Here is a 27721-nt window from a genome sequence, read left to right on the forward strand (position 1 = left end):
GTGTCAGTTAGTTTGTTAGCGGGTTAATTGTGAGCAGACTCTTAGTATTTTATGTTTAATCCAAGTTTGAGAATGTGAACAAATGTTTAGACAGAGACATCACTTATTAGAACGTGTCGAGTGTATGCCCAAGGCAGTGATGTGCTTGAGTATTTCAGAGATGAAGTAAAAGGAATCTTATTTTAAACTTATGCAAGCCTTAAAGTCATTTTCATGTCCAAGTGTGCAACATTTTTATCAAAGGTCTGGCTTTAAAGAGAGCATAGATAAGGGCCTCAGTTCCTTTTAAAGCAGGGCTCTCTGACAGCAAGGTAAAGGGGTGAAAACAATCTTAATATAGCGTACACTCAAACTGATACAGGATCTTTTAGGTGGTTTCGCTCCAAAGCAGTCCCTGGTTAGCTTCTGTGCTGTTACTCCTGTCTGAGTCTCCAAACAGGGTTGATCTCCATTCGCTATCGTTAACACAAACTATGCATGAACGCCCACTTCAAACAATGCTAACTATCCCTTTAGAATGGATCAGGAAATGGAGAAAGAACACAAAAGATATTGTATATATACAAGAACAATTAGTATGAGACTGGAATGGATTACACAAGTCTTTATAGGGAAGAAGATGGAGAAATTTCAAAATGGAAAATGTCAAGTTCCTAAAACAGACATCTTGGAAATAAAGAAAGAAAGAAAGACTGTAAGAGCCAGATGAGTTTTTACATGCAGCAAGGGGTTTTTTCCCACTCTGCATGAATTACATAGAGATGTACAGTAGATGGTCTTGTCTATCAACTCTCTCCCTGCAACGGTTCTGCTGTCTTACCCCGATGACGGACTGGTGCTCTGTGGGTTCCGTAAACCTTCTGTCCAACTCCACCGGGTCTCTTGGGAACAGCATGTCTCCTGCTTCTAGATCCTCATAATCCAGCGGCCCACCACTCCCATCCTTGTTCTCAGCATGACTTATCAGAACCTGCAATCCACAGAGGGGGCCGTTACTCACAGAACCTAAGCCACATCAGTTAGTGAGTGAAACTCAAATCCTTTCCAGATTTTCATATATTTTTTAAACATTTCCAGTTGTGAGAAGTGTTGCTTAAGTCCAGGGTGTTCACTGAGCCACAGGCATGGAGATTTGACTATTGGAGAGGAAGTTGCCAAAACATTCTGCAACCAATAATTTGGATTTCAAATGTGGGAATGTCCTGTGGTTCCAGCACTGGGACTCATCCTGGACAAAAACATAAAACATTCTTTTAGTTTCTCTGTAGAGCAACATGTCAGGGGGATGACATGAGTACATGCTCCTCTAAGAAAAGTCAGATTTAATGATGTGAGAGGACAATCTCTGGGACACCAACAGTGTTTTCCTTGAGTCTGCACCAAATGAGTTTGTTGAACTGCCACTGCTGAAGTAAATTAACTTGTCAAAGGACAGAAGAAACAACAGCCAGAGCAGATTATCTCCAAAGTGTGGGGATCTTATACAATGACGTACAGTCTCATTTGACTGGAGGTCAGAGTTAACCCCTGCATCCAAGTACAAACACAAAAGACGACCTTGGACGTGTGCCCGGGTTTTCATTCTGCATCGGACAGAAAATGTGTTGTTCCAAAATTTCCTCAACAAAAGATCTCAAAAGGTTGGGGAGGAAGTGATTCATCCTTGCTTGTTAGAACAAACACACTGAGTGAATGCATTCCACAATAATGAAGACAACTGGGGCGGTGAGACTGTTCTCACACTGTCAACCATTACATGAGGATCTACTCATATTTGTGTCATATTGCTTTTATTTATTCATAAAAAGGTTTTAACAGTTTGTGGAAAAAGTGTTTAAGCTTCGAGGGTCTGCGAGGGTATTTCCGTTTAGCTAGAGATGTCTGATAGCTGACATTATCGGGAAATATGTCGTCAACTTTTCTGATGCTACTGGCTTGAGCACATTATTTTGCAACCAGTCCATCTATAGTGAATATAATTATGTATCAGCAGTGGTGTTTTTGTTTAACTTGAACATATGGAAGCTGCCTGCTATGCTAACTAGCTTTTACTCAGAAAGGGTTTACACCTAGTAAGCCAGTTAGCCAAGTTAGCATCGTCAAATAATAGCTCAAAACTGTGGCCCCCAAGGCTGGATAACTGCCTGTGTTTTTGATGTCCACCCACACAAATACTGCAATGGAGATCATGAATGAAGGGTATTACTATTACTGCAAAACATTTTTTCTTGAAATAAAAGTCGGTTGTAATTGTGTGTCGTATTAGCAAAAACACATTTGAATTTAATTTTACATTTCAAAGTAAAAAAAGTATGACTGCTTTTACATACAGCATTTAAAGTGAGTTAATTTTGGAATAAGCTTACATTAACTTGCCATTTTACCTTGCTATATTTGAGTTTATTCAACATGTATAAGCTTAGATTTTTTTTTAAAGCTTTCTCTTGGATGCGTGCTTACAATGTGGCACCAAGCCAATACTTCTTTATGGAGGTTGACAACGGGAAATGCCAAAAACAAAGAGAGCATGGTCCATGCAAATGCCAACACACACTTCTAGTGGGAAATGAGGATTGAGTAGGGATGCTTTTTATATAAGTCTATACATAGTTTTTGTGGAAAATCCTACTCATTATGCCTTGAAAAACACTGTTTGTACTTTATAACCAGGCAGCCACTTTCCATGGTTAAGGTTAAGCAGCTTGGTTGCTGACTTGCTGTAAACTCACATGTGATAATAGGTATTGTACTCACAGAGTTGATGTGGAGGGCCATCGGGCTGCCCTGCATGGGATATATGGTGGTCAGGCAGCCAGTCAGAGGAGTTTCCAGGGTGTAGTGGGTGGCATTCACTTTTGCTTTGCATGCTGGATCTTGGAGCGTGAGGTTGGCATGAGCAAACCCGTTCGCCTGAGGAAACAAAAAACAATGGCAAAAAACTTTTATGAAGACATTTTCAGAATAAAAAACTAAGCAGTTGTGTGAGACTTTGGTTCCCAGGAATAAACAAATCCCACAAGGTGGTCTAGCTCCAGCCAGCCCCAGCTTCTCCTAATTACAGTCTACGCCAGTTTCCATTCTGTGATGTGGGCTCACTGCGCAGGGCCCGTGTTCAGACGCCAAATGTTGGGAAAGCTTGCTTCAATGTCAAATGTTTATAACGGGGATTTGGTCACTAAAATAAAAAGTTAAGAACAATGACAACATGGTCATTAACGCTTGTTATTTAGATTTTAGATTTGGTGCTCTGATATCAGGTTTTTCTCAATCAGCAGGCTAACCTGACCTCTGCAGATCAAAGCCCACAAATTCATCTAGGATCCATTCAGAGCCCTAATTGGTCCTGACACTGGTGTTCTCTTTGGGTGTTCTGTTCTCCATGTTCTGTTGTTTTCTGTTCTATTCTGTCACATCAAGTCTGTGTTGCAAGAGCAGAGATGAGCAAACAAAACACCAGAAAGCAAATGTGATTGATCGGACCGCAAAACAATTTTCAGATGTGAGACTTGGAAGGCATTTGAATGAATCGATGACACTGGATTAAGTGTGGTGGGGAAACAAAACATTCATTGGTTTCGCTCTTTGCTGGAATTAAGCATTATCAAGCATTGAACATGCAAAATCAACGGTTTAGTTTTTTGTATTGAACATAAGAGGGGAACATATTTTAACTCTTTGCTAAAAAAAGAAAGAACATTTATTTATTTAATTATATCGTTCATTATTTTCAATAAAATAAATATAACATACTGCTGAGAGACATTATGGTCTTCTCAGTTTGATATACAAGAAATACTCAAGGTAGTAAATCGTTTTAAGTAATGAGCTTATTTGATAGATACCATTTTTTTATGTCCAGCATGTTATCTTATATGCTATAAAGAAGTTGTATGTCTGTGTTTCTGTATGAAAGATGTGGACATTTGTTTTAATCTTTTTTTCCATTTATATAATGCAGATATTTTTGGGGTTAATTTGGGTTAAAAAAAATGATGCGTCCTGGATTCAAACACAATTCAATTAAAATATTTAAAATAACCGAAACCGAATTACTTGAAGCTCAGTTTCTAGTCCATAATGGAGGTAATCATGCACTCACTTGCAGGCTTTCTTTTTCGATGCTGACCACCATCCTCGTGGCCTCACACTGCACCCTGAGGCCGACGTTCAGAACTTCCTGATGGTCCTCAGGCTCTCCGTTCTCCCAAGGCCACTCATTGATGGAGGGAGGCAGCGGCAAGTAGGGCAAGTCGTCGGACTGAGGCGGAGGGAAGTGGAAGGGCAGACTGGAGCGCCGGAAAGCAACTCCTGACTTCGGATGAGGAGTGGAGTCACGCAGGATGGAGAGCTCTGGAGGAAACAGGCTCTCCAGGGGATCCGCTACGTCTGGAAATCACAAATTGTAAAAGGTATGATATTATATTAGTTATAAAGAAATTGCAGGAGCTGGTAAAATGTATGTGCATATTACTCAAGCTACACTGACAAATCTGCAAAACTATAATGTCAACTGATTTTTCATAACTGTATTAGCTTGGTTGAAAGCAAAAATATTAACTTGAATCTTGTTTTTTGTATCTAAACTTAATATAATAGCTTTCAACTAACGTAATACAGTTTCTGAAATATTTGTACATAGTACAATGTTTCAGTTTTTCAGAGTACAACACATTGTTTCTGTTTCTGCTTCAGTATGATTAAATTGAGAGGGTGTTTTTTACCTGGCTCTCTAAGTCGGATAATGAAGTGGTTAGCCACAGGAGTGCTGGTGTAAGACGTGACAGGGCCGTAGCCATGCTCCCCTGCCCACTTGATCAAGGGTTGTGACCCCAATGGCAAATTCTCCTTCGGGGATTTTGAGACCTGCATCAGTTTTTGGGCACTTAAACTGACACTCACGGTGTCAGAGGCCTGTGAAAAAGAAAAGCAGAGGTGTCATTCATCTTGTAGGAGAAGACAAAATTTGCATAAGCTCCTTTATACAATAACAGACTACAATAACAGACTACAAAAGGACAACGAGTGGTGCTGAGGAAGTGTCTGCATCTCTCCCAGATGAACTGAACACATTTTATGCACGCTTTGAGAGGCCCCCGGCTGTGGAGGCACAGAAGGCCCAGGATCCCTGCTCACTGGTTTTAACCAGTGCAGATGTGTGTAGATCTCTGAAAAGGATCAACGCACACAGGGCTCCTGGACCTGATGGCATCCCTGGCCGTGCTCTCAAGGTGTGTGCAGTTCAGCTGGCAGATGTGTTCACAGACATTTTCAATAGGTCACTGCTCCAGTCTGTAGTCCCCACATGTTTTAAAGAGTCCATCATTGTCCCTGTCCCCAAAAAGACAAAACCCATCTGCCTCAATGACTACCGCCCAGTTGCACTCACATATCTGTTTATAGTACACATATCTATATATCATACATATCTGCCATATACATCTGCTATACATAATATATGCATCTGTCCATACCTCCTCATTCAACAGTGTAAAGTGTTTAAATACTTTCAATGTATTCCACATATGTATATATTTCACATCCTCAAATCTTTATTGTTGTTATTGTAAATATTCTTCTCTCTTTTTGCACTATTTTATTTATGTTATTTGCACCATGTATGTTGAGTTGTTGGAGGAGCATGGGACATAAGATTTTCATTGCCAACATATACGCTGTATCTGCTGTGCATATGACCAATAAAACCTTGAAACCTTGAAACCTTTAAGAAACAACATTGTTTGCAGAGATGTTTAACTTCAAGTTCAGTCCTGTTCTCCTCCTGTGTGAATCATGTACAGTATGAGTGTGAGGTAATGGGTGTGTCACCGCTCAATCAATGCTGAGAAACCAACATGTGAGTTTCCCCCATAAAATGTGTCTCCCGTTCTGATTCAGACCTTTCCCACACATTCAATTCTCTTAAGCAACTCTGAAGAGAACCTGCTCTGTGATGGAAGCAAGGCATCAGTTTTACGAGGCTATCATATATCACATAAATAGTTGACACGCTGCCAAACACTGGTTGCACAAGCACAGCATCCTGTGTACCACTGCTGTCAAGTAAAAGTCAAACTGTCACAAAAAATTGGTTTTGTGTTTGAGACCGACCATTCTGCTTTGGTTTAACACTGATGACAGTGGTCAAACTCTAATATGTTTTTTGTAGGGATGCACCGATATATCGGTGTGACATCGGCATCGGCCGATGTTAGCCCTATTTACCACAATCAGCACCGGTAAAATAAGGTGACATCGCCGATGGCAGTCGCCGATGTTTATGTTTTGCTACGTGACCGGGAGAAGTCGCCTTAGCGTCATTGTTTTTAAATCTGACGGACCAAATCTGAAGTCAGGGCATCATTTTGAAGGATTATATCAGTGACAGTACGGGTGTCTGCAGGATCGGTAAATCAAATCCATTCTTCAGTGCTCTTGGGAGGCCGTCGTATATATATTTTTGACTTTGTTATACTTGCTGCTACTCCAGTTAACATCCAGAAATTTACTATGGCTCGCTCAACCTCTCTCTCGCTCTTACACATGCACACACGTATCCCCCATTCTCTCTCTTAAAGGGATAGGCTGCCTTATCTGCATTATGCTACCATTACAGTTTACATAGAAAAACATCGGCCATCGTTTTTTGTCAATGTCTGACTTTGGTAAATCCAAACTAACCCTTAAAAATACAAAAGCAAACAACAAGCTGATTGAGACAGAGGTAGATGAGCAAAACCAGTGTTCTGTGGGTTCAAAATAATGGTACCACTTTACAATAGGACTACCCTTATACCCTTAAGGGTTTACGAATAGTTAGTAATTAATTTATTAATTAGGTTGTGAACACTTAATAAATCATTAATAAGCCAAGAGATAAATAGAGGGAGAATCAACTCAGTGAACAACAGATACCAAGGATGCTGGCTGATGAAGAAGAAGAAGTAAGCTAGGTAGCCGATATAAGGCTTAGTCATCTTGCCAAAAAGTGAGCCTGTGTTGATGTATGAAAACTATGATAGAACTGGTTTATAAATGGTTCTCAATGATTGATAAAGTAATAATTAATAACCTAATTATAACCCTTTATGAATCCTTTATAGGGGTAGTCTTATTGTAAAGTGGTACCAAAATAATTGATTTTTTGGTGGGCCTTTTTTTTGGTGGCTTAATATATTTGTTGCTTTCTATCAGAACTATCCCTTTAAATGGGTATACAAAAAAAACTTGAAAATTTTCAAAATTTCTGCTTAAGGCATAACAATGACTTTGTGCTGATGAGCGGCTTTGACCTGGCATCACACTTACACAACCTGACTGTACAGCCGTGACCAGGCAGCTGTACAAACACAACGCGCCTGCTAAAAGTGCTGTGTCATGGCCACAGGAGTATCAGCGTTACACAGTGAGGAAACACAGAACCCCTCACACAGCTCCACTGAAAACAGAACATCATCCCGTAAATACCCTAAGTCACCAGAAAAGGAAATATTTTGCATCAGTGAGTCTCAGTTTTATTGCACCGATTTCTTCTTTCACTCTGGAGAAAGACACGGTTTAACATTTCCTCCCTGGAGCGAATACAGTGCTTGGAAAACTGCCAATCCTACATCAAGATGATGTACAGTTAAACTGTTCTTCGGAAGTGTACATAGGTGTCATATTCCTATAGCTCCTAAGGGTTCCAAGAGACACTAATGAAGATGTAATATCAAATCTGTGAACTCAGCTCTGTGATGTATAAAACTAAAGTCCTAAGAAAAGGGCATTCTGATATACTCCAGTAATGAGCCAGTGTTTGTCATTTGTGTGTGGCGAGGACGGCCTATCAGCTTAAGAAAAGGCCTGAAGCGAGCTGCTCATATTTCACATTGTGACTGATGGTGAGGGGAAGCAGCTTTGTGCATCTGAAGTGCTGCAGTAGTTTTGGCTCTAAAAAGATGTGATGCTCCCACCACCTCCCAGTCCTGGCTCTTTCAATGTGATGACAATCCCGGAGCTGCCACAATGACATTTCACAGATCCTCCTAACCTGTTATCCCCCCCCCCCCCCCCAGTGCCAATTCAACACACATTCTGGGGTGACACTTTCTTTGGGAACCGGTGTAAAGTGATGACATTTCTGTGTCGGACATGACTTGTGAGCCACTGTGATGTGTGATAAGACACAGTGTTGATGTCTCTGAAGGAATGACAGAAGATGTTCCTGAATGGAAAGCTGTCTGTTTTTCATGCTGCTAGCTTACCACTACATCCAGGTTTCCATTCACGCTGTGGGCCTTGATGACCCAGTTCACGGACTTGGCGCACTTGAGCACCAAGACGACGTCACGATGCAGCGGGGCATCGTCCTCCAGTGGCCGTAGATCCACTATGACATCCACCTGGAAAGCACTGCAGAGAAGGAGGGAGGGAGGGGAAGATATTTGGACGTTTAGATCCACGTAGTGTTATCACGCCTTCTGTGTCTGGCCAACTAATTAAAAAGCTGGATACATGCCCAGAGAAAACTCACACATATGCAACACAGACCAGAAAGCACTGCAGTGAAATACAGCGCAGACACACATTCCCAAGTTTGCTTTGCGTCTTAGCAATAATCACTCCATTGGGGGAGTGAGGTTATTATCTGGCAGCGTGAACTTTGAGACCCACTTTTGAAATATCTCTCAAAAAACAAACCTCCACTAAGTGAACCGTAACCCCCCCCAACAGACTTTCCATCCAAAACAAACTCCACTGAGATTAGTGAGCGCATCTTGACCTCGAAAATAAACTATGACTACATGTTTTCTTGGCTTTGGCCGCTCACCTGCTGGAGTTGGGGGCTTGCAGCTCAATGATGTGGACCTCTCGGTCTTTGTCGGGTCCAGACAGCACACAACCCTTTGATGTCTGGGGCTCCACGTAGCCGCCCAGGTAGTTCAGAGACAGGAACTTGGTATCAATCTTGCAAGTGTCAGAAAACAGTGGATCTGAAAGAGAAAAGTTGTTTACGTTACTGGTTAGGGGGGTTCTTTGAGGGTATAATGATCCCCCAAAGGAGAAATACAGCTTTTTGTTACCCCACACCACAGGGAGGTCAGAGCCAGGGTCAGCTACATAACAGCAGCCCGTGCTTCTGGGAGGATTTCAGTGCTCTGCCTAGGAGACTTCAGTAGGGTGGATGTTTGCTTGGACCCAGCTGAAGAACAGTCTCCAGGCTAACCTTACCACACAGTCCTGCAGCGCTGACTACCACTGTACTTAGCAACAACTAAACGACACAATTAATCAGTGTGGAAAATGCTAAATATAATGGGTAAATCAAAACAAGTTGAATATATCCCTCAAACAGTGCACTGGGATTCCGCTCTGCTTGAAAAAGTAATGGGTTATTCCTTCACGAATGCTACACTCTGCCACAAAATTTTATGAAAAAGCAGCCTGTAGTTTTTCCGTATTCCTGAAGGTTCTGGTAGAGACCTTAATACTACCTTGGCAAAGACCTTAATACTCTTTTATTTGAGGAGGAAGGACCTCAAGGAAGCCTAGTCAGAGCTACTAGAGCTTCAACTTAAGTACAGTAAGACAAAAAAACTGAGCGAAATGTAGCTTTTACTATGAACCCTCAATCAAATATAGAAAACTGAAGACCCTTTTTATGTTGTTTTCTGAAGCAGTTTAAAGATAAAAAAATATTGGAACGGTATTAACAGTAAAAAGAAAAATACTTCAGAATTCAAGGTCTGTTAGAATGTGTGGAGATTGGCCATGGCTGACGTTTTCCCGCCCTGAACTATGTTCCAAGTCCGGCTCTGGATGGGGTGGGGCGTGCTCTGGTTGGCATGACATGTCTTCTTATCAACAGGGACATTTCTCTTTTGGTTTTTACATGGGAAAACTAAACAACGTTTTTTTGAACCCTAGTTCCTGTACAATAACAGGACAAAGTTATTCATAAACAGATTTTATCAAACGTTCTGGTGTTTTCCCTCCACTTTCACTGCTGTTTGAAAATTGGTTAACTGCTAAGAAAGTACTTTTGGGTCATGAAAAGTTACACCCTTCTCAGCAGTCAGATAAAACACAAGACAGCTGCTTCCTTATTTGGCAAACAGACTTCTTGGACAAAGTGTAAACTGAAAGCTGGCACCTTCCTTTCCGGAACCCTTGTGGCACTTGAAAGAGCTGAGGGGAGACCTTGAGTACGGGAATGGTTAGGAAGCACAGTGAGAATGTGTCCATCTTCATGAAACACTACTAACGATGTGAAGGAGTGGAAATCTACAGCTCTTTGCTCCAAGTAAACATCATGGCACTCTGAGCTTTTGCCAAAACCACAGCCCCTAATGACATAAACCAAACGCTTGCAGGCTGAGCAACCACTCTGCTTTCTACAGCAACTAACAACACTCAAAGAGAGCCTATAACCGGCAGTAGTGGAGCCATTATTTATTTCCAGACATGAGTTTTGTTTTATTTCCATGTGGTGAAGGATGCTCATTAAAAACAAGATGTCCTGTCTGAGAGCTGATACATTGGGAGGTTGGACGTGCTGTCTGTTCACTGTATGGCTGGTGGAAGATGAGGATTGAAAGTCCACAGCTCAAACATGTGTGAAGATCAATCACAGCTTCCCCTGAATCCCGGAGTGCTTCCTCACCCTGTTCTCCTTCAGAAATAGGAAAGTGAAATGCTTACCTCTGCTTCTTCCTCCAGGTCAATGTTTTTATGCCCTTTCAGGCTGTTTTGTACTTTGATTGTTTTTTTTATTAAATTATGGAAGTATTTACTGTACATTTGCCAAGACATTTCCAAGGATAAGGTTCTTATCAGTGTTATTTGTATCAAATCAGGCCTTCAAATTTGAGTGATTTCAAAATAATCAGTCCCAAATAGTTTAACACAAACAGTGCCTACTACAAGAACTTTATCTGAATGGCGTAAGACTGGCCACTCCCATAAATAAGGACAGTTGGGGAATAATTACACCCATCCATGACATAATCCAAAGACGTACATGCACAAGAAATGTAGCCAATGTGATCCACAGTCCTGATGTGGGTCTCATTCTTTGTGGTGGGGGACAGTTAGTAGCAGTAGCATGCAAATAATCGAGCAATGCTCCCACAAAGGCATTCAAGAAGAAGACCATCCAACAAGGACTTAAATATTGCATGATTAAACATATCCAGATCTGCCTTGCTAGTGTCTCAATTGGAGGCCATTATCTGAGCAACAGTCCAGAACCAAATGATATTAAATGTACTTAGATAAGAAAAGCAGAACATCTTAATTAGAGAAACTGAAACTAGGAATTGTTTATCATTATGCTTGAAACATTTGTTAGAAAAATAAATCATTTGTCGGGGTATTTATCTATCTGGGGTGCAATAGTGCATGTGTCTGTAAGCAGCTCTGCTCAGAAGTAGCACAGGTAGCCCGTTGAGGGAAGGAAATTCTTTTCCCAGAGTAGTGCATGTGAACCTCTAGCCAGGGTTCAAACACAAAGCTAAGTAAAGTTATGGGAGCTGAAATGGAATGGGGAGGCGTGCCTTGAGGCCTACAGCTATGTTGGGAATTTGGGGAATCTAGTACCTTCTCCGACTTTGATGTAGATGTCTTGAGTCATCCTGAGCTCAGAGAAAGAGGTGACGGCTCTGTACTTCTTCTGGGCCCAGTTCAGGAGATGCTCATTGCCATGGGAAAACGCCTCCTTCTGGATATGGCAGGAAAGGGAGAAGTTTCCAGGCTGGAAGTGGACCTCTGAGCCCTCAGATACCTTGAAGAGAGGGAAACACAAGAGCGTTAGAGGACAAAGGCAGAACATGCCAGAATAGAGGAGATATGATATGTTTTCTTTTCAGCTTTGGTGATGTCCAGCATCTATTTGAGTTCATTTAGTAGAATATTAATCCACCACATATTAATTTTTTAACGTTTTAAAGATCCCAGTTGAGAAGGATATGCTCATAAAAAACATAAGAAGAAGATGAACCTGCAGGCAGACTGAAAAAAAAGAAGAGCTCAGCCTTTCCAAACTTAAACCTGCTCTCTAAACATTGGTGAAACCCATCCTACATGCTCCATCCTTTCCTTTATTTCAAAGCTTCTACAAATATGGTCTGCGTATTTTTGCACGTGTTCTTCGGCACAATATACTGTCTGGTTTCCAATGTTTACACCTTGTACTGCGTCATTACAAATGTGTAGTTCTGTTTTAAAGTGCCCACAAGGGGATAAGAGAGAAAACAAAAACACTCCACACTGACAGACTGACTGACAGGAAGGGCAGTAAGTGGGCACACACTCAAACCAGGGAATACATAACATAGCATTTGAGGCTAAAGTTTCTGCATATGATATATCACTTAGTAATACCGTGATGAAAGTAAGCAGCAACCTGAGTATGGTAGAATTCTTACAATATAAGGGAGGTGCTGATTTCCGTTGAGCAAGGAAACTGGCCTGGCCATTTTGAGTAGGGACCACCCCTTTAGCACTTAATGGAGCTCGGCCCATATGCTTCATTTCAGAGAGATAAACATTCACATGTGCTGTTAAAACCTAGCGGACAACCAAACTGAGTCCAAGCACACGGTCTAGACAACCTTCCTCGTTTTATTTCCATGCTTGTTTTTCTTTCTTCCTATATCCTATCTGAATGCATGAGAAGACAGTGCTGGCAGGCCCAAATAAAAACATGAAATCCCTTTCCAATCCAGCAGGAACACGTAAGACCTCTTCTCTGTGATGATGTTATGAAGTTATTTCTAAATTGCAATCATGCTTTAGTGATAATAGAACACTATCACTTGGGGGGCGTTCAGGTTTTTCAGACATACAGTGGGGCAAAAAAGTATTTAGTCAGCCACCAAAAGTTCTCCCATTTAAAAAGATGAGAGAGGCCTGTAATTTTTATCATAGGTACACTTCAACTATGAGAGACAAAATGAGAAAAAAATCCAGGAAATCACATTGTAGGATCTTTAATGAATTAATTGGTAAATTCCTCGGTAAAATAAGTATTTGGTCACCTACAAACAAGCAAGATTTCTGGCTCTCACAGACCTGTAACTTCTTCTTTAAGAGGCTCCTCTGTCCTCCACTCATTACCTGTATTAATGGCACCTTTTTGAACTCATTATCAGTATAAAAGACACCTGTCCACAACCTCAAACAGTCATACTCCAAACTCCCCTATGGCCAAGACCAAAGAGCTGTCAAAGGAGACCAGAGACAAAATTGTAGACCTGCACCAGGCTGGGAAAACTGAATCTGCAATAGGTAAGCAGCTTGGTGTGAAGAAATCAACTGTGGGAGCAATTATTAGAAAATGGAAGACATACAAGACCACTGCTAATCTCCCTCCATCTGGGGCTCCACGCAAGATCTCACCCCGTGGGGTCAAAATGATCACAAGAACGGTGAGCAAATATCCCAGAACCACACGGGGGGACCTAGTGAATGACCTGCAGAGAGCTGGGACCAAAGTAACAGAGGCTACCATCAGTAACACACTACGCCGCCAGGGACTTAAATCCTGCAGTTCCAGACGTGTCCCCCTGCTTAAGCCAGTACATGTCCAGGCCCGTCTGAAGTTTGCTAGAGGGCATTTGGATGATCCAGAAGAGGATTGGGAGAATGTCATATGGTCAGATGAAACCAAAATAGAACTTTTTGGTAAAAACTCAAGTTGTCGTGTTTGGAGGAGAAAGAATGCAGAGTTGCATCCAAAGAACACCATACCTACTGTGAAGCATGGGGGTGGAAACATCATGCTTTGGGGCTGTTTTTCTGCAAAGGGACCAGGACGACTGATCCGTGTAAAGGAAAGAATGAATGGGGCCATGTATCGTGAGATTTTGAGTGAAAACCTCCTTCCATCAGCAAGGGCACTGAAGATGAAGCGTGGCTGGGTCTTTCAGCATGACAATGATCCCAGACACACCGCCAGGGCAACGAAGGAGTGGCTTCGTAAGAAGCATTTCAAGGTCCTGGAGTGGCCTAGCCAGTCTCCAGATCTCAACCCCATAGAAAATCTTTGGAGGGAGTTGAAAGTCCGTGTTGCCCAGCGACAGCCCCAAAACATCACTGCTTTAGAGGAGATCTGCATGGAGGAATGGGCCAAAATACCAGCAACAGTGTGTGAAACCTTGTGAAGACTTACAGAAAACGTTTGACCTCTGTCATTGCCAACAAAGGGTATATAACAAAGTATTGAGATGAACTTTTGTTATTGACCAAATACTTATTTTCCACAATCATTTGAAAATAAATTCATTAAAAATCAGACAATGTGATTTTCTGGATTTTTTTTTGTCTCTCATAGTTGAGGTATACCTATGATAAAAATTACAGGCCTCTCTCATCTTTTTAAATGGGAGAACTTGCACAATTGGTGGCTGACTAAATACTTTTTTGCCCCACTGTAACTGTTCAAATCCTCTCATTCACAACATCTGTCTGACCTCTGGACGCTCCTCTCCGTGCTCCTGGCATTGTCACCAGAGGCAGTAAATCCTGCGGGCCGAGGAGACAAAGCTCTGTCGAAGAATTCAGGTTGATTTTTATTTTTAGTGTGTTTACTACGGCGATAAGAAACAAAAAAAAGAGAGACGGGCTAGGAGGTGGAGCCACTGAGGAGGGGGGCTGGAGCTTCATGGCTCACCTTGCCAAGCTCAGCAGAGTTTATCAGTTTAATTGCAGAAATACGACTGCAATTAGTCGCAAAGAATTAGAGGGGGGAAAGCCTGAAAGCCAAATAAGCTCCAGGCCTTCCAAAACCTCAGGAATTTGAAACAGGGAAGTCAGGGACCCACTCACCCTCCCCTCTTTATCTCTCCCCCTATCTCTGTCTCCTCTGTTGCATGTTGACAGACCCAAAGTACTTACAGTTTGGCTCTATTTTCCTGCAGGGCAAACCCAGTATTTATGATTGTGTTCAACAGTATTTTTGTGTGTCTGTTTGGTAGTTTCCCAGCAGAACGTACATTTGTTTGCACTGAGGTTTGAGGAGAAGCAGTGTTAGCTAATCTAATTTAAGTACTTTAGAGCTGTTTCGACAACCTTTTAGGGCGATTTGGTTGCTTTAGTTGGCAGAAACATGCACGCATTAGCCTACAGAACAGATACATAAACAAAAATTAACACAAATTGTGGAGGAACAAACATCCCCCTTCGTGAGACTGAAATAATGCTGCTTTGTTTATACACAGCAGAAACTTCATTTATAATTCAAATATTCTGACCAGGCTTTGGGATTCAATGTTAAGTGACCCTGTTCTTTTTTCTATAACTATATATCAAAAAACTATTTTAAATTTGTTTGTTTTAAGAATGTTATATTAATGAAGACTGGTCTTTTGCAAATGGAATTGTTCATGGTAATTGATTTGTATGTATTTACCCGTATAGGGGGTGTAGCGGCCACAATCATAGAATATATAAAAGAAAATTAACTTAAAAGTAAACTGCCACTGAGAAACCAGATAGCGAACCTTACGCAGGTTAATATGACCCAAGTCCAGGCAAGTCATCGTTTGTGCATTTATTTGTATTATCCAATATCAACAAAGAACACAGTTTCCAATTCCTGTTCTAGAGCCTTTCCTATGGCCCTTCTGCTAGCTTGAATCAATCCAACTGGTAAACAACTATTGTGCCTCTGGTGCTCTGCTCCCACCACCACCTGTCTCCAATATATACACCATTACACCAGGTGCCCTAATCACCCAGTGCCCAAACATGCCTTAAAAATAAAAGCATAGAAACAAATTGAACTCGCTTAACACTAATAATAATAGTAACAACAACAACAACAACAACAACAACAACAAAAACAACAACAATAATAACATATTCATTATAAATAAATGATTAACAATTAAATAATATAAGGCAATTTTAGCTCCAACAGGGGGAAGTGAATTTGTATTTTGGAACTTTAGGTGCTCAAAATAATGTCTATGTCTCCCTTTTTCTTAACGTGTTGCTGCTTTTATTGGAGATCTAAGGAGCTTGTGTGATTGTTTTTTTTTTTACCGAAACTAACCTTGACTTTACTTGATCATTCTATATTCCTCAAACTAATAATGCATAAGCTTGTCTTCCACATAGCGTTTAAGGTCTGTTTGACCCTAGTCTGAGCCTATGATCACTAAGACTACCAACATGTGAGGGTGTGTGATGTGCTCTGAGCTTTTGCGCCCTATTACAAGAAATTGGAGCCCTCAGTAAGCTGGCATATGTGGAATAAATACATACAAATAAGTAGTATATGTACATAGAATCATATAATAGTGATTAAAATAAACAGTTTACATAAGCTGTCAATCAATATACTCTAAAGCTGTTTCCCGTGTTGCTAAAGCACTCGTATTTTACAAATATAAGTACTGAGTTGCAGATTAGAGATTTCTTCTGAGCTGCCAGCTTCAGCCCACTGCCAACTAAAGCATTATCTCTCTATATAAGAATATAGATCTATTATAAAGCAATACATTGCTATTACTGCCAGGTACATTGTGTTAGCTGTGCACGCCTTGTAATGTGTTTAGTACACGCAAACTGGATCCAACCTCGACGGAAGAGGAATTCCTCAGACTTGGCAGTTGAGCGCAAACAAAGAATGAAGAGGAAAGTCAGTTACATACCAGGGGACTGAGACGCTTTCATGTTGGTAATGGTAGAAACTCATGTACTTGTGCTTGTAAATGGTATTTGCAGGCAGGCATGTAACTCCAACAACTCAAATGGTGACTGTTTTCTCCACTTATATGGAATATAGCGTAATTCAATCTGTTTAAAGTACTATTGTAATCTCTTTTAAATTGTCAGAAGGCTCTCATTAATCTTCATTATCTATAAGCACCTCTGCCAGTACCCTATATCCTGGTGTGCCTTGGGATTTTTAAACAATTAGGCCTAGTGTATTTAACTGTGCAAAAGGTTATGAAATGGATTCCTAAATTATTTTGTTAATAAAGGATTAATGAGATAATATAATTGTCTGTGAAATTGTGTTTGGCATTAGTAAATAAAAACGTTTTTTTAAAACAGAGTGATAACAGTGATACTATGTGTTGTATAGGGTATTTTGCCCGGATATGATTATAGGTGTGCCTTGAGATTTGGGTTTGGTCTTTGGTGTGCCTTGGCCAAAAAAATGTGAAAACCACTGCCCTATATGGCCCAAAACATTCAACAGTACCCTTTCTGCCTGTAAGCACCAACATATTACAGCCATATGGGCAGTAAAAATGAGAACGCATACCAAATGTTTGAAATCAATTACCACAGAGCTGTAATCTTCCACTGAGCAACACCCAGCCTGGGAAATCACAAATGTTTAGACGTGAAGAGGTGTTGCAAACAGAGGAGGGGGGAGGAAAGGGTTGATAAAGAGTATGAGCATGCAATAACTCTCTGGTGATATTAATGTGATAAACGCTTGAACTCTCGATGAGGTACGGGAGATAATCACGCCGCTCATGCATGTTCTTGTTATCTGGCAGGCTCATTTGTGGGGAAAACAAAACCATATGTCTCAGCGCCACTTGGGAGACTTACTCTGCCATCTCTGTCTACAAATAAAAACCCATAGCGGCTACCCATGGTTTCCATAAAATATTACACTGAGGAGAGTAGTGCTCGTGTGTGAGAGCGAAAGAGCTTATCCCAGTGAACGCAGCGCAGGCAAATCTTGGCAAACAAACAATAGGCAACACAAGCCAACAGCACAACTTTACAGAGTTGTTCCATCCAGACTCCCGAAACATTTGATCCAGCTTTTCAAGCACATGCAACACAGCCCTCCTCCTCTCATCAAAAAGAAATATACACACCCTGCCAAGAAGTCAACATGCATCACTCTGCACATGTGTCTCACGTCGAGCCCTAGTGTCCCTTGGTAAAATAAATCTGGCATGATTTCATTGATTAGATTCCTTTATTGTCCTTGCACACAAGTACAACGAAATTGAGTAGCAATCTTGACGATGCACTCACACACAACAAACACGAATCGTGCAAAATATATGAAAACAAAACAAAATATACAAAACAAATGGCCACACTAACGATACGGCACAATAACTTCTATCATTGGCAGCGAGATATTGCGCTTCAGGATATTGCACATTCCGACTTGCCATGGCCCTATGTACAGTAGTGCAGTTGGAATATATACATAAGGTGCAGGTGAAATTAAGAGTGGAATTCCATCATCAGTGTTTGGCAGTGTTGGATTTCATCCCTGTAGGCTGTCTCGTCTCCTCCTGAGATAAGTCCAACCACAGTTGTGTCGTCTGCAAACTTGATGATGGCATTGGTGGGATGGGTGGGGGCACAGTCATGGGTATAAAAGGCGTAGAGAAGGGGGCTCAACACACAGCCCTGGGGGGTGCCGGTACTGAGTGTAAGGGTGGAGGACAGGTGGGGGCCTAGTCTAACAGTCTGGGGGCGTTTTGTCCAAAAGTCCTTAACCCACTGACAGATGGATTGGGGAAGACCTAAGTCAGTAAGTGTAGTGACCAGTTTGCCCGGGTTGACGGTGTTAACGGCAGAGGTAAAGTCTATGAAGAGCATCCTCACATAGCTCCCCTGGTGTTCAAGGTGGGTCAGTGCAGTGTGAAGGGCAGTGGCGATGGCATCCTCTGTAGACCTATTTGCTCTGTAGGCAAACTGGTATGGGTCTAAGGTGGGTGGGAGGCTGGCTTTGATGTACTGCAGGACCAGCCTCTCAAAACACTTCATAATGACTGGTGTAAGTGTGACTGGACGGTAAGTCTTTGGGGCCACTGATGACAGTCTTTTTCAGCAGTGGAATGATTATGGCAGACTTCAGGCAAGGTGGGGTGATGGATCGAGACAGGGACAGGTTGAAGATCTTTGTGAAGACCTCGGAGAGCTGGTCTGCACATTCCTTCAGCACCCTTCCTGTCACACCATCAGGTTCCAGCAGCTTTCCTTGGGTTCACCGCTCTGAGCACATGCCTCACATCATGCTCCTGCACAGTGAGGATGTGGCTGTTGTAGGCTGGTAGAGGTGTCATGTCTGTCTCCGCTGCTTTCACCTCGTAGCGAGCAAAGAAACAATTAAGTTCCTCTGACAGCGAGGCGTCTCCGTCGGTAGTCCTTCGGTTGGTGGTCTTGTAGTTGGTGATGTGCTGTACACCCTGCCACACCCGCCGTGGGTCCTTGTTGGTGAGGTGGTCCTCAATCTTCCTCTTCCTCTTGCTCATACTTCATGGCATTTTAGACCTGTGATGATCTCTGCCTGCTGCTGATTGACAAGAATTTCTGCTGAGAACATGTTTTACAACCAAAATCTGGATTCTTGCATTTTTTAAAGGCGGCAGGGTCCAGAGGCCAAAAGCAACAGCGTGCTCGGCGTCTTTGTAGCTTTTTCCAGCGGCCCATCTATGTCTGCGGAGCCCAGAGCGCTTGGACCAGGAAACAAGGACTGGCAGGCCCGAATCAGAGTGCAATTATTCCCAGGAAATGTGAGGGAGGTCTGGAAGTGGGTTTCTGTTCTGAAGTGTTAAGCTCAAAGCCAGTTCCTTTTTACTCTGTTACCATCCGACCACAGCAACTTCTCCACCTGGGAGGCAGCGATCAGAAAGTCTGGGAACTGGCCACTAACACCGAGACCTTTGTGGTCAGGGAACATATGTAATTTTATGGACTGATACAAGTTCTTAATTAAATTGACTGTTCCTCAAACCCCTCCCCAAAGTGAAATGTTGCTATACCTGGTATCAGTGCCTCCCTGTCATTAAGACCAATTATATGAATGTATTTCATATTTTGTAATTGATTAGACGCTGTATATTGAGGTGGACTACTAGTCTTATATTAATTTATTCCCCCTATTTAGTATTTTTGTATTTATCTTTGTAATTGCTATAATTGTAATAAATGTCCCTACCACTCCAGGTAGGGAATGAAACCTTACCCCAAGTGAAGGAGTTCAAGTATCTCGGGGTCTTGTTCTCGAGTGAGGGAACAATGGAGCGTGAGAAGGGCCGGAGAATCGGAGCAGCGGGAGCGGTACTGCAGTCGCTTTACCGCACCGTTGTGATGAAAAGAGAGCTGAGCCAGAAGGCAAATCTCTTGTCTACCGGGCCATCTTTGTTCCTATCCTCACCTATGGTCATGAAGGATGGGTCATGACCGAAAGAACGAGATCGCGGATACAAGCGGCCGAAATGGGATTTCTCCGCAGGGTGGCTGGTATCTCCCTTAGGGATAAGGTGAGCAGTGCAGTCATCCGGGAGGGACTCGGAGTAGAACCACTGCTCCTTCGCGTTGAAAGGAGCCAGTTGAGGTGGTTCGGGCACCTAGTGAGGATGCCACCTGGGCGCCTCCCTAGGGAGGTGTTCCAGGCACGTTCAGCTGGGAAGAGACCGAGGGGTAGACCTAGGACCAGGTGGAGGGATTATATCTCTTCGCTAGCCTGGGAGCGTCTTGGAATCCCCCAGTCAGAGCTGGCTGATGTGACCAGGGAAAGAGAAGTTTGGGGCTCTCTGCTGGAGCTGTTACCTCCGAGACCCTGACGGAAAAGCGGGAGAAGATGGATGGATGGAAGGTAATAAATGTTTGTTTTATTGAATTTCATTTTGAGTCTTCTTGCAACTGGGATTGGTGAGGGTTGTGTGGGAAACTGCTGAGCTAAAAATACTACACAATCACGCTATATTTTAAAGTTTCTGAGACATTTATTTATTCAAACTAAGTTTATAAAAAAAACGTGTGTTTACTTGCCTTATTGTAACACCATTAACTAATAACTGATCAACTTTAGATTGCAGTGTTACAGATGACATAAAAAAATAGGATAACAACAAGAAGATCCGAGGTGTATAGTTGATTCGGACTGCTATCAGAGCTAATGCTAATGTTAGCTGCTCAATAGAAACACCCAAGTCTGATGAAAGGAGTCAAAACATTGTTCCTACAGTGGGACGGTGTCTGTCTCAGGTATCTGAGTCGTGTGGCATGTTAAGGAGGTGTCACTGTGAAGAGAACCTAAGACCGGGGACTACTCTGGCTCACAGCCATGTGCAGTCAGATACCGACAGCTAGCACTGCCACAAGGCTCAGTGCTGTCACTCCAACACAATATACTTAACACCAAATTCAGTGGGGGCCCCCGGAGCCAGTCAAAGCCAATAGCTCAGCTTTGTCTGACTGCAGGGGCCTCCTTCTTCACTCTGATTCCCTTTATCATCACGAGACAGAAGTGTCATGCTGTCCATCAAAGGAAGCTAATACTCCAGTTTTGCTTAAGAAAACATATTGTTGCTTTAGTCAGAGAAATAGCTAAGTATGTTCGCTACTGTAACTTAAAATGAATATACACATCCCTCTATTACAGGATGTATCTTATCATTAAAAAAGTACATTAAAAGTAGCCCATTTTTATAAGAGATTTAAAAACATGTCTCTGAAAAAGCACTGGTGTCCAACATCATTAGGCACACAGCAACAGCTCTGCCTGGACTGTAAGCCGTAATGAAGGCTGTCAGCTGTTCTGTGTCTGCCACCACTGACAAGGGGAGACCGTTACTATGATGCTGACCTGCTGCTCTCTGCACAAACATCCATCTCACTGGCCCCACATTATCACAGCTTAAGGGAAATTCAGGCAGGCCAGATGCACATCCATCTGCGTGAAATGCAACTATTTCCCTTGACACGAGAGCATTTATTTTCATTACAGCAGGAAATAACCATTAGAAGGAGAACCCGGCACTCTGACCCTTTCATGTTGTTTTTTTTATTAAGTAATGATCCTGCAAAACAAAACTACAAGAACAGATTATCTGAATTTATCAAAGAAATGCTCTTTAAACATTTTTGTTTGGATGTAAGATGAATGAAAGGCTGTACCCTAGCCTTTGACTGCACCCTTTTTTTATGTACATTAAACACTCTCAATGGTTCACTTATACATCAGCTTGAAGTCAGATAAGCCTCAAAAGTCCCATATGGTCTAGAAGGCGCACATTAATACGCTGCCTGCTCACAGACTCTTATATAATAAATGTGTGCGTGTGTGTAGATGAGCCTGTGCATCATCCAAGGATTTTTCAATTTAACATTTCTTTTCTCTGTGTCACATCGGCTTTCACGGCAGAACATTTTGCACCTGAGAGGTAAGCAAGAAAACACTGGAGCACATATGGGAATCATTCGTGTACCTGATACTGCATTCTTGGGGAATGCTGTGGTGTTAACATACAATTGAAAATGATTACTTCTGGGAAGCTAAAAATGCAGGAAAGCCTTCGGAGCATATAAAGGCAAAGAAAAGAAAAAGTTTTCCTCGCAATATAGTAAAGTTAAGCCAAGGCTGAGGCTTCTGGGTCTCATTTTGCTGTGATTTTCTCATGAGATACACAGGCTTTAAACATGGGCAATGAAGGATTCCATTTTTACATTTTGTATTACGTTTCCCAGCGAGGCCCCCTGGTACCTTCACTAAAAAAAAGTCTGGCTCTCCAGGGGACTGAGCACCAACTACATTGAGATATCCCTCCGCCAAAACATCTTCTCTCCCTCCCACATACAGTATGTTCTCTGGGGCGAGACAGCCACTTTTTAAAGTTCCTACAAATGAAGTTAAATTCACATGTTATGCATTAGCTACACACACACACACACACACACACACACACACACACACACACACACACACACACACACACACACACACACACACACACACACACACACACACACACACACACACACACACACACACACACACACACACACACACACACACGTTTAGCTTATTACTGTAGTGATGTTGCATTGAATAGCCTTAAAACCCAAACTCTTTCCAAGACTTTCTTGGATCCTTTCATCTGCAACCAACATATTGTCCGGTCTAGCTTTTTGTGTTGCCATTTATTTATTTTTAGGACAAATTCATTTAAAAACTTGCTGTTATTATTAACAGTAGCTTGGTAATTTAGAAATGGCAGGTTGGTACAGGATGTCGACGGTCATGCTATGGACGCTTTATTTAGCTTCACTTTATCTAAAAAAAAAGCCAGAGGTTATTTGAAAACTTTTGCTTATGTAAACCTAAATACAGCTAGTTGAGCTGAGTAGAGGAAATGTGTCAATATTCTCCCTATAATGATGATAACATGATTGAGTGTCCTGTCGATGTCGCACATCTGGATCGGCTTCAGCCTCCCCAGTGTATTATTAACAAGGAAATTAGCGATAGAATTCCAGATTTCAGCAAATTGCCCCGGGTGAGCGATCAGCTCCTTATTCAGCAAATGTTACTGGTTTAGTGTTTGCTACCACACATTCCCCGTTGTTAGGGTTTTCGTGGTGTACGGATACGCCCTGTCTGATTTGGAGAGGTGCCAAGCTATCAACAGGATTGTTAACAGGCGGGAGGGAGGGAGGCGTGGGGGACACGGCCCCATGGTTATGGGGTGTGAAAATAGCTGACAAAGCACATCACAACTTTTCAGATAAATATATTTTCAAAACCAGGATGTGAGTAAGGAAGGAGTTCAGCAGTATAAAAGCAACTCTCACAATACGCTTTTTGATAAGATACAGAATTTAATATTAGTCAAGATCTTAAAGCACAGTGTTCTGAGGAGAGGGCACAGCTGGAGCTCAATAAGTATGCACTAATAACACATTATCTATGTGTACATAGAGATCAGTGCCTCGCCTCAATGACTGCAAATGCATGCCCATAAGACTCCTTTTGCCGTGTGAAAGGGCATTCTCTGCAAATTTACATCCCTTAAATTGTTTTCGCCAGAGATGAAGTCTACTGAAATGGGAGTACGGTTTAGCCTGTGAGGAAATGAAAACACAGTTTTTAGGAAGTAGGATTTAAAGGCTTTTAGTGCTGCACTCACATGAAAGGTACGTTTAATGCCCAGGGCCAGGTTCTCCATCTTGATCTTCCATATCAGCGGTTGGGGGGAGTTGAGCACGAAGACCAGTGGCTTTTGGTGGCGCTGCAGAGACTGGATGGGCTTCAGATGCAGCTCAACCTGGACAGGAAAAAAAAGGGATAAGAGTCAGATAAAGACACTGGGGAACAAGTGTCATATACCGAGGAAGAGGAGGGCATCAACAGCGAACATTTACAATTCATCACTTGATCGTATTTCACACAGCTACACTATGCAGATGTCAAAGCTTTGGTTCATTGAGATAACCAGAATTATGAGGCAACCCCGTTCCTATCCTGGTGTAATCACACTGCTGTAATGCTGTAGATTGTTCTTCTTTATCGGGCTTTGTGGTTGTTTATACTCAGTTTGGTGATAAACTCGACAAGGCGCCGTGCTGTGTTCTCCCTAAAAGGCACTCTGATATGTAGCCTCAGCGGGATCTGAACTCTCACACAGAGGAGTCTTTGTTAACAGAGGGGGAGAAAAGTGGCGGGTCTCTGTTACCATCTCTCCAGCATGCAACTGTGCCTTTGGTTCTCAGACTGCTATTAAAATAGATTTTCACAGTCTGGTAGTGACATTGGGAAAACAATGATGTGTTGTTGCCTAAACCGGTGTTGTTTGCAATGTTTGCAATGTTGGATTGGACAATTTGGTAATAATTAAGTCAGCTGGGTCATGGCCTGAGCATGCACTAAACTCAAAATTATCTCAAGGCAAGGATCTGGCTTTTTATTGCCCATTGAGACACTTCTAATAGTAATACTTAATTGTTACATTATGCCAGAGTTGTTATAAATCCTCTATTGTTCTCGCTTGCTTTGATAAGAAGTGATTCTCTAGAGGGTTATTTTGATCTGTCTTCTTTAAACTTCCTTCACTCTATATTCACAGACTAATCATATTAGCCCCATCCTGCGTGTCAGCAATAAAAGCCTTTAAAAAAATCGCTAATTAAAATCACAAGGGATCATCTAATAGGATAAAACGACCGCTACAGTGACATAATCAGACATTTTCTCAACAAATTCAGCATTTGGGCTTCAGTTGGAGCTAGAAATGGAACCGACAAGGTGTATTACGATGACGGTGACTGTTAAAATGTGTTGACAGTTTCACATTAGGAGTCTCTGAACCATGTACAACCTCACAAAACATTCATACGGATCATTTGTTTGAATGTGGTCGTGCCGTGTTTATTATCAAGATTAAGATCTACATTGTTAATGCAAACCATTAACATTTTTCAGCTTCAAAACCTCTCTGGTACAATGCAGCTCTGCTAAACTGGTACATTCTATTCCAGTCACTTCAAAACAAGACGCAAAAAATACAACAACACTGTGCTGTTTTAGAAAGACTTGTACGAGGGTAAACAATTCATTTGACGTTATGTAATGTTCTGAAATTTGAATCAGTCTAATTGTTACTTTTGCTTTATATCAAATTAGCACTAGCAAGCGGTGGGAAATGACACAATTATTTGGCAACTCCTGAAGTTGACCCATGACATTTCTGGGTGTTGCTTTCTGGGTGGTGTACAGTTTATTACCAAGTGACTTTTCTTTCTGTTCTTTGCATACCTGTTCACACCATAGCCAGTGGAGAAAGAAACCCCCCGCTGTATCATTATGATATTTATTTCTCTGTTTGAAAAGACTGACAGATGACTGGTCACTGAGCTGGCTCTCTAAGTCATTCAAAAGGAAGTGATTTCCTAACGAGCTAGCTCATTAGTGTAAATGACTGACAGCTGGTACTGGAGATAATCCTCCAGTTTACTTTTTCAAGCACATCATATCATCCTTTTTGAGCTTCGAGCCTTCCCATTTCCTGCCTTTCAGGATTAAGGTTTGTTTTTGAAGCCACAGTTGGCTCTAACAGCTACAGTGCAGAGCTGGTATCATTTGAAGTCATCAGATATATTTTTTCAGGCAGATAAGTTTGTGATTATTTTTAAACAAACCCATCTTTAACCTACCATATTATGTTGTCACAGCAGGGTTGCCAAGTAACATGCAGCAACCCCCGTGAGTCACACTGAGAGACAGCTACAGTATGTCCATCCCAGAAAAAACACTAATAGTCAAGAGATGTGATTAGATATAACATTTGTGACACCTTTGGACAGAACCAGGTGAGCTGATGTCTTTATGCTAAGCTAAGCTAATAGGTTGCTGGCTAAATAAAGCATCTCATGCTCAAAAATAATGTAAATACTGTAAGCATATTTTCTAAAACAATCCAATCTACTATTTCAGGACAACTGAGGAAATCCATTTGCTGTTTAAGATGATGTGATATGATTGAAAGATCCAGAACAGCTACCAAAAAAATAGCAAGTTGAGATTGTTTTGTCAACTACTGTTTCCAAGTCCAACGCTGAACTGTGCACCTCAACAAGCCCGCAGTATCTTGTTCAGTTCTACACCATAAATACAGCCCTGCAGAACATAATCACCGTTCAAATGTCCATATCGGTCTGAAAAATAGCTATTTTCTTGTCAGTAGTTGTCAGTATGAAAATGATTGCTCTGTATCTTTGTCTAACAAGATGCTAGACTCCTGTCTTCCCTAGAAGAGATCTATTTCATCCAGTAAATTGTGATTTTCTTCTGGCTGATGCTCTGCGTTCAAAGCCTTGTCACTGTGATGCTGCATGAGCCATTTAACAAGAGACACCGGCAGCAGAGACAGAGTGCATCAAAGCCTAATTACCATCCTCCACAGATGCAAGCCCTGGAGGACGGCAACACAAACGACTGTTTAGTGATGTGGTCCATGAAAGTGCTGCACAAACCATTAAAGTCCCTCCGAGAGAATAAATTACTGAACAGTTATCTCTGAGGCAAACTGGATGCTGATCCAAATAAACAGACTCTTTTTATTTTCCTTTTTTTTGGTTTTGCATATTTGCTTCCCCTTAGTGAAGTCCAAAGTCTGGAAAAAGCGTGTGCATTGCTCCCCTGAGAATATCAACATCCAAGATATAATCATACCTATCTTGGCTTTGAGAGATGGAAGAGAGAGGCAGAAGGAGAATATGACCAAGTTGTAAAAGAAGAGGAATTTTAAACCCAGACAGAAAGATTTCCAGAAGACATGAGTCACCTGAAAACACACGCATAGACAGAGCTCAGAGGAGAGGAAGGGCCAGGAGGCACTGATGGGGAAAAAAGGAGAAATGTGATAATTATCTGCAGTTTTTCACAGTTCAGCAAGTAAACAGAGATACGTTCTGACCAGAGCCGGGTTGCACAATGTGAGCGATGATCAGGAGTGAAAGTAAGTAAGCAAGTAAAAGTAGAAGTTCCAGAGTGTAGGAATACTCTGTTACGGTAAAAGTCCTGCATTCTAAATGTTCCTCAAGTAAAAGTAGAAAGTATTCTCATCAAAATGTACTTAAAGTAGCGACAGTAAAAGAAGTCATTGTTTGATTGGTCCATTTCAGAATAATATATGTTTTGATTATGATTATTGATGTGTTTATCAAAGGTGAAAATAATTTGAATTATGTACCACATAGCAGCATGTGAACTTACTCCAGGTGTGGCTAAAGTCTTATTTAGGAGTTGATCATATTGTTTATCATTAATCTTTTTTCTGAAGGTCCTACATAAACGTAGTCGAGTAACAGTACATGCTTTACCTCTGAATTGTAGTGGAGTATAAGTACAAAGTAGCATAAAGTACCCAAATGTGCTCAAGTTTTGTACTTTTGTACAATTTTGAGGTACCTGTACTCAGCTTTTTTATGTTATTGTGTACTTCTAATAGGTTAATCTTGTACTTTTACT

General features: G+C 41.7%; 1 protein-coding gene across 1 annotated transcript in view; it reads right to left on the reverse strand.

Moving 5' to 3' along the window:
- tgfbr3 (transforming growth factor, beta receptor III) overlaps positions 1-27721 on the reverse strand; it is a 77603-nt gene that overhangs the window by 15386 nt on the left and 34496 nt on the right. The window contains exons 4-11 of the mRNA XM_063890531.1: positions 23883-24020; positions 11578-11761; positions 8810-8972; positions 8244-8391; positions 4722-4911; positions 4100-4386; positions 2755-2910; positions 821-970 (exon numbers count right to left, since the gene is read on the reverse strand). Coding sequence (XP_063746601.1) covers positions 821-970; positions 2755-2910; positions 4100-4386; positions 4722-4911; positions 8244-8391; positions 8810-8972; positions 11578-11761; positions 23883-24020 — 1416 coding nt within the window. The remainder of the gene's footprint in view (positions 1-820; positions 971-2754; positions 2911-4099; positions 4387-4721; positions 4912-8243; positions 8392-8809; positions 8973-11577; positions 11762-23882; positions 24021-27721) is intronic.

Source organism: Eleginops maclovinus, chromosome 9 (genome assembly GCF_036324505.1).
Source record: "Eleginops maclovinus isolate JMC-PN-2008 ecotype Puerto Natales chromosome 9, JC_Emac_rtc_rv5, whole genome shotgun sequence".
Taxonomy (NCBI): domain Eukaryota; kingdom Metazoa; phylum Chordata; class Actinopteri; order Perciformes; family Eleginopidae; genus Eleginops; species Eleginops maclovinus.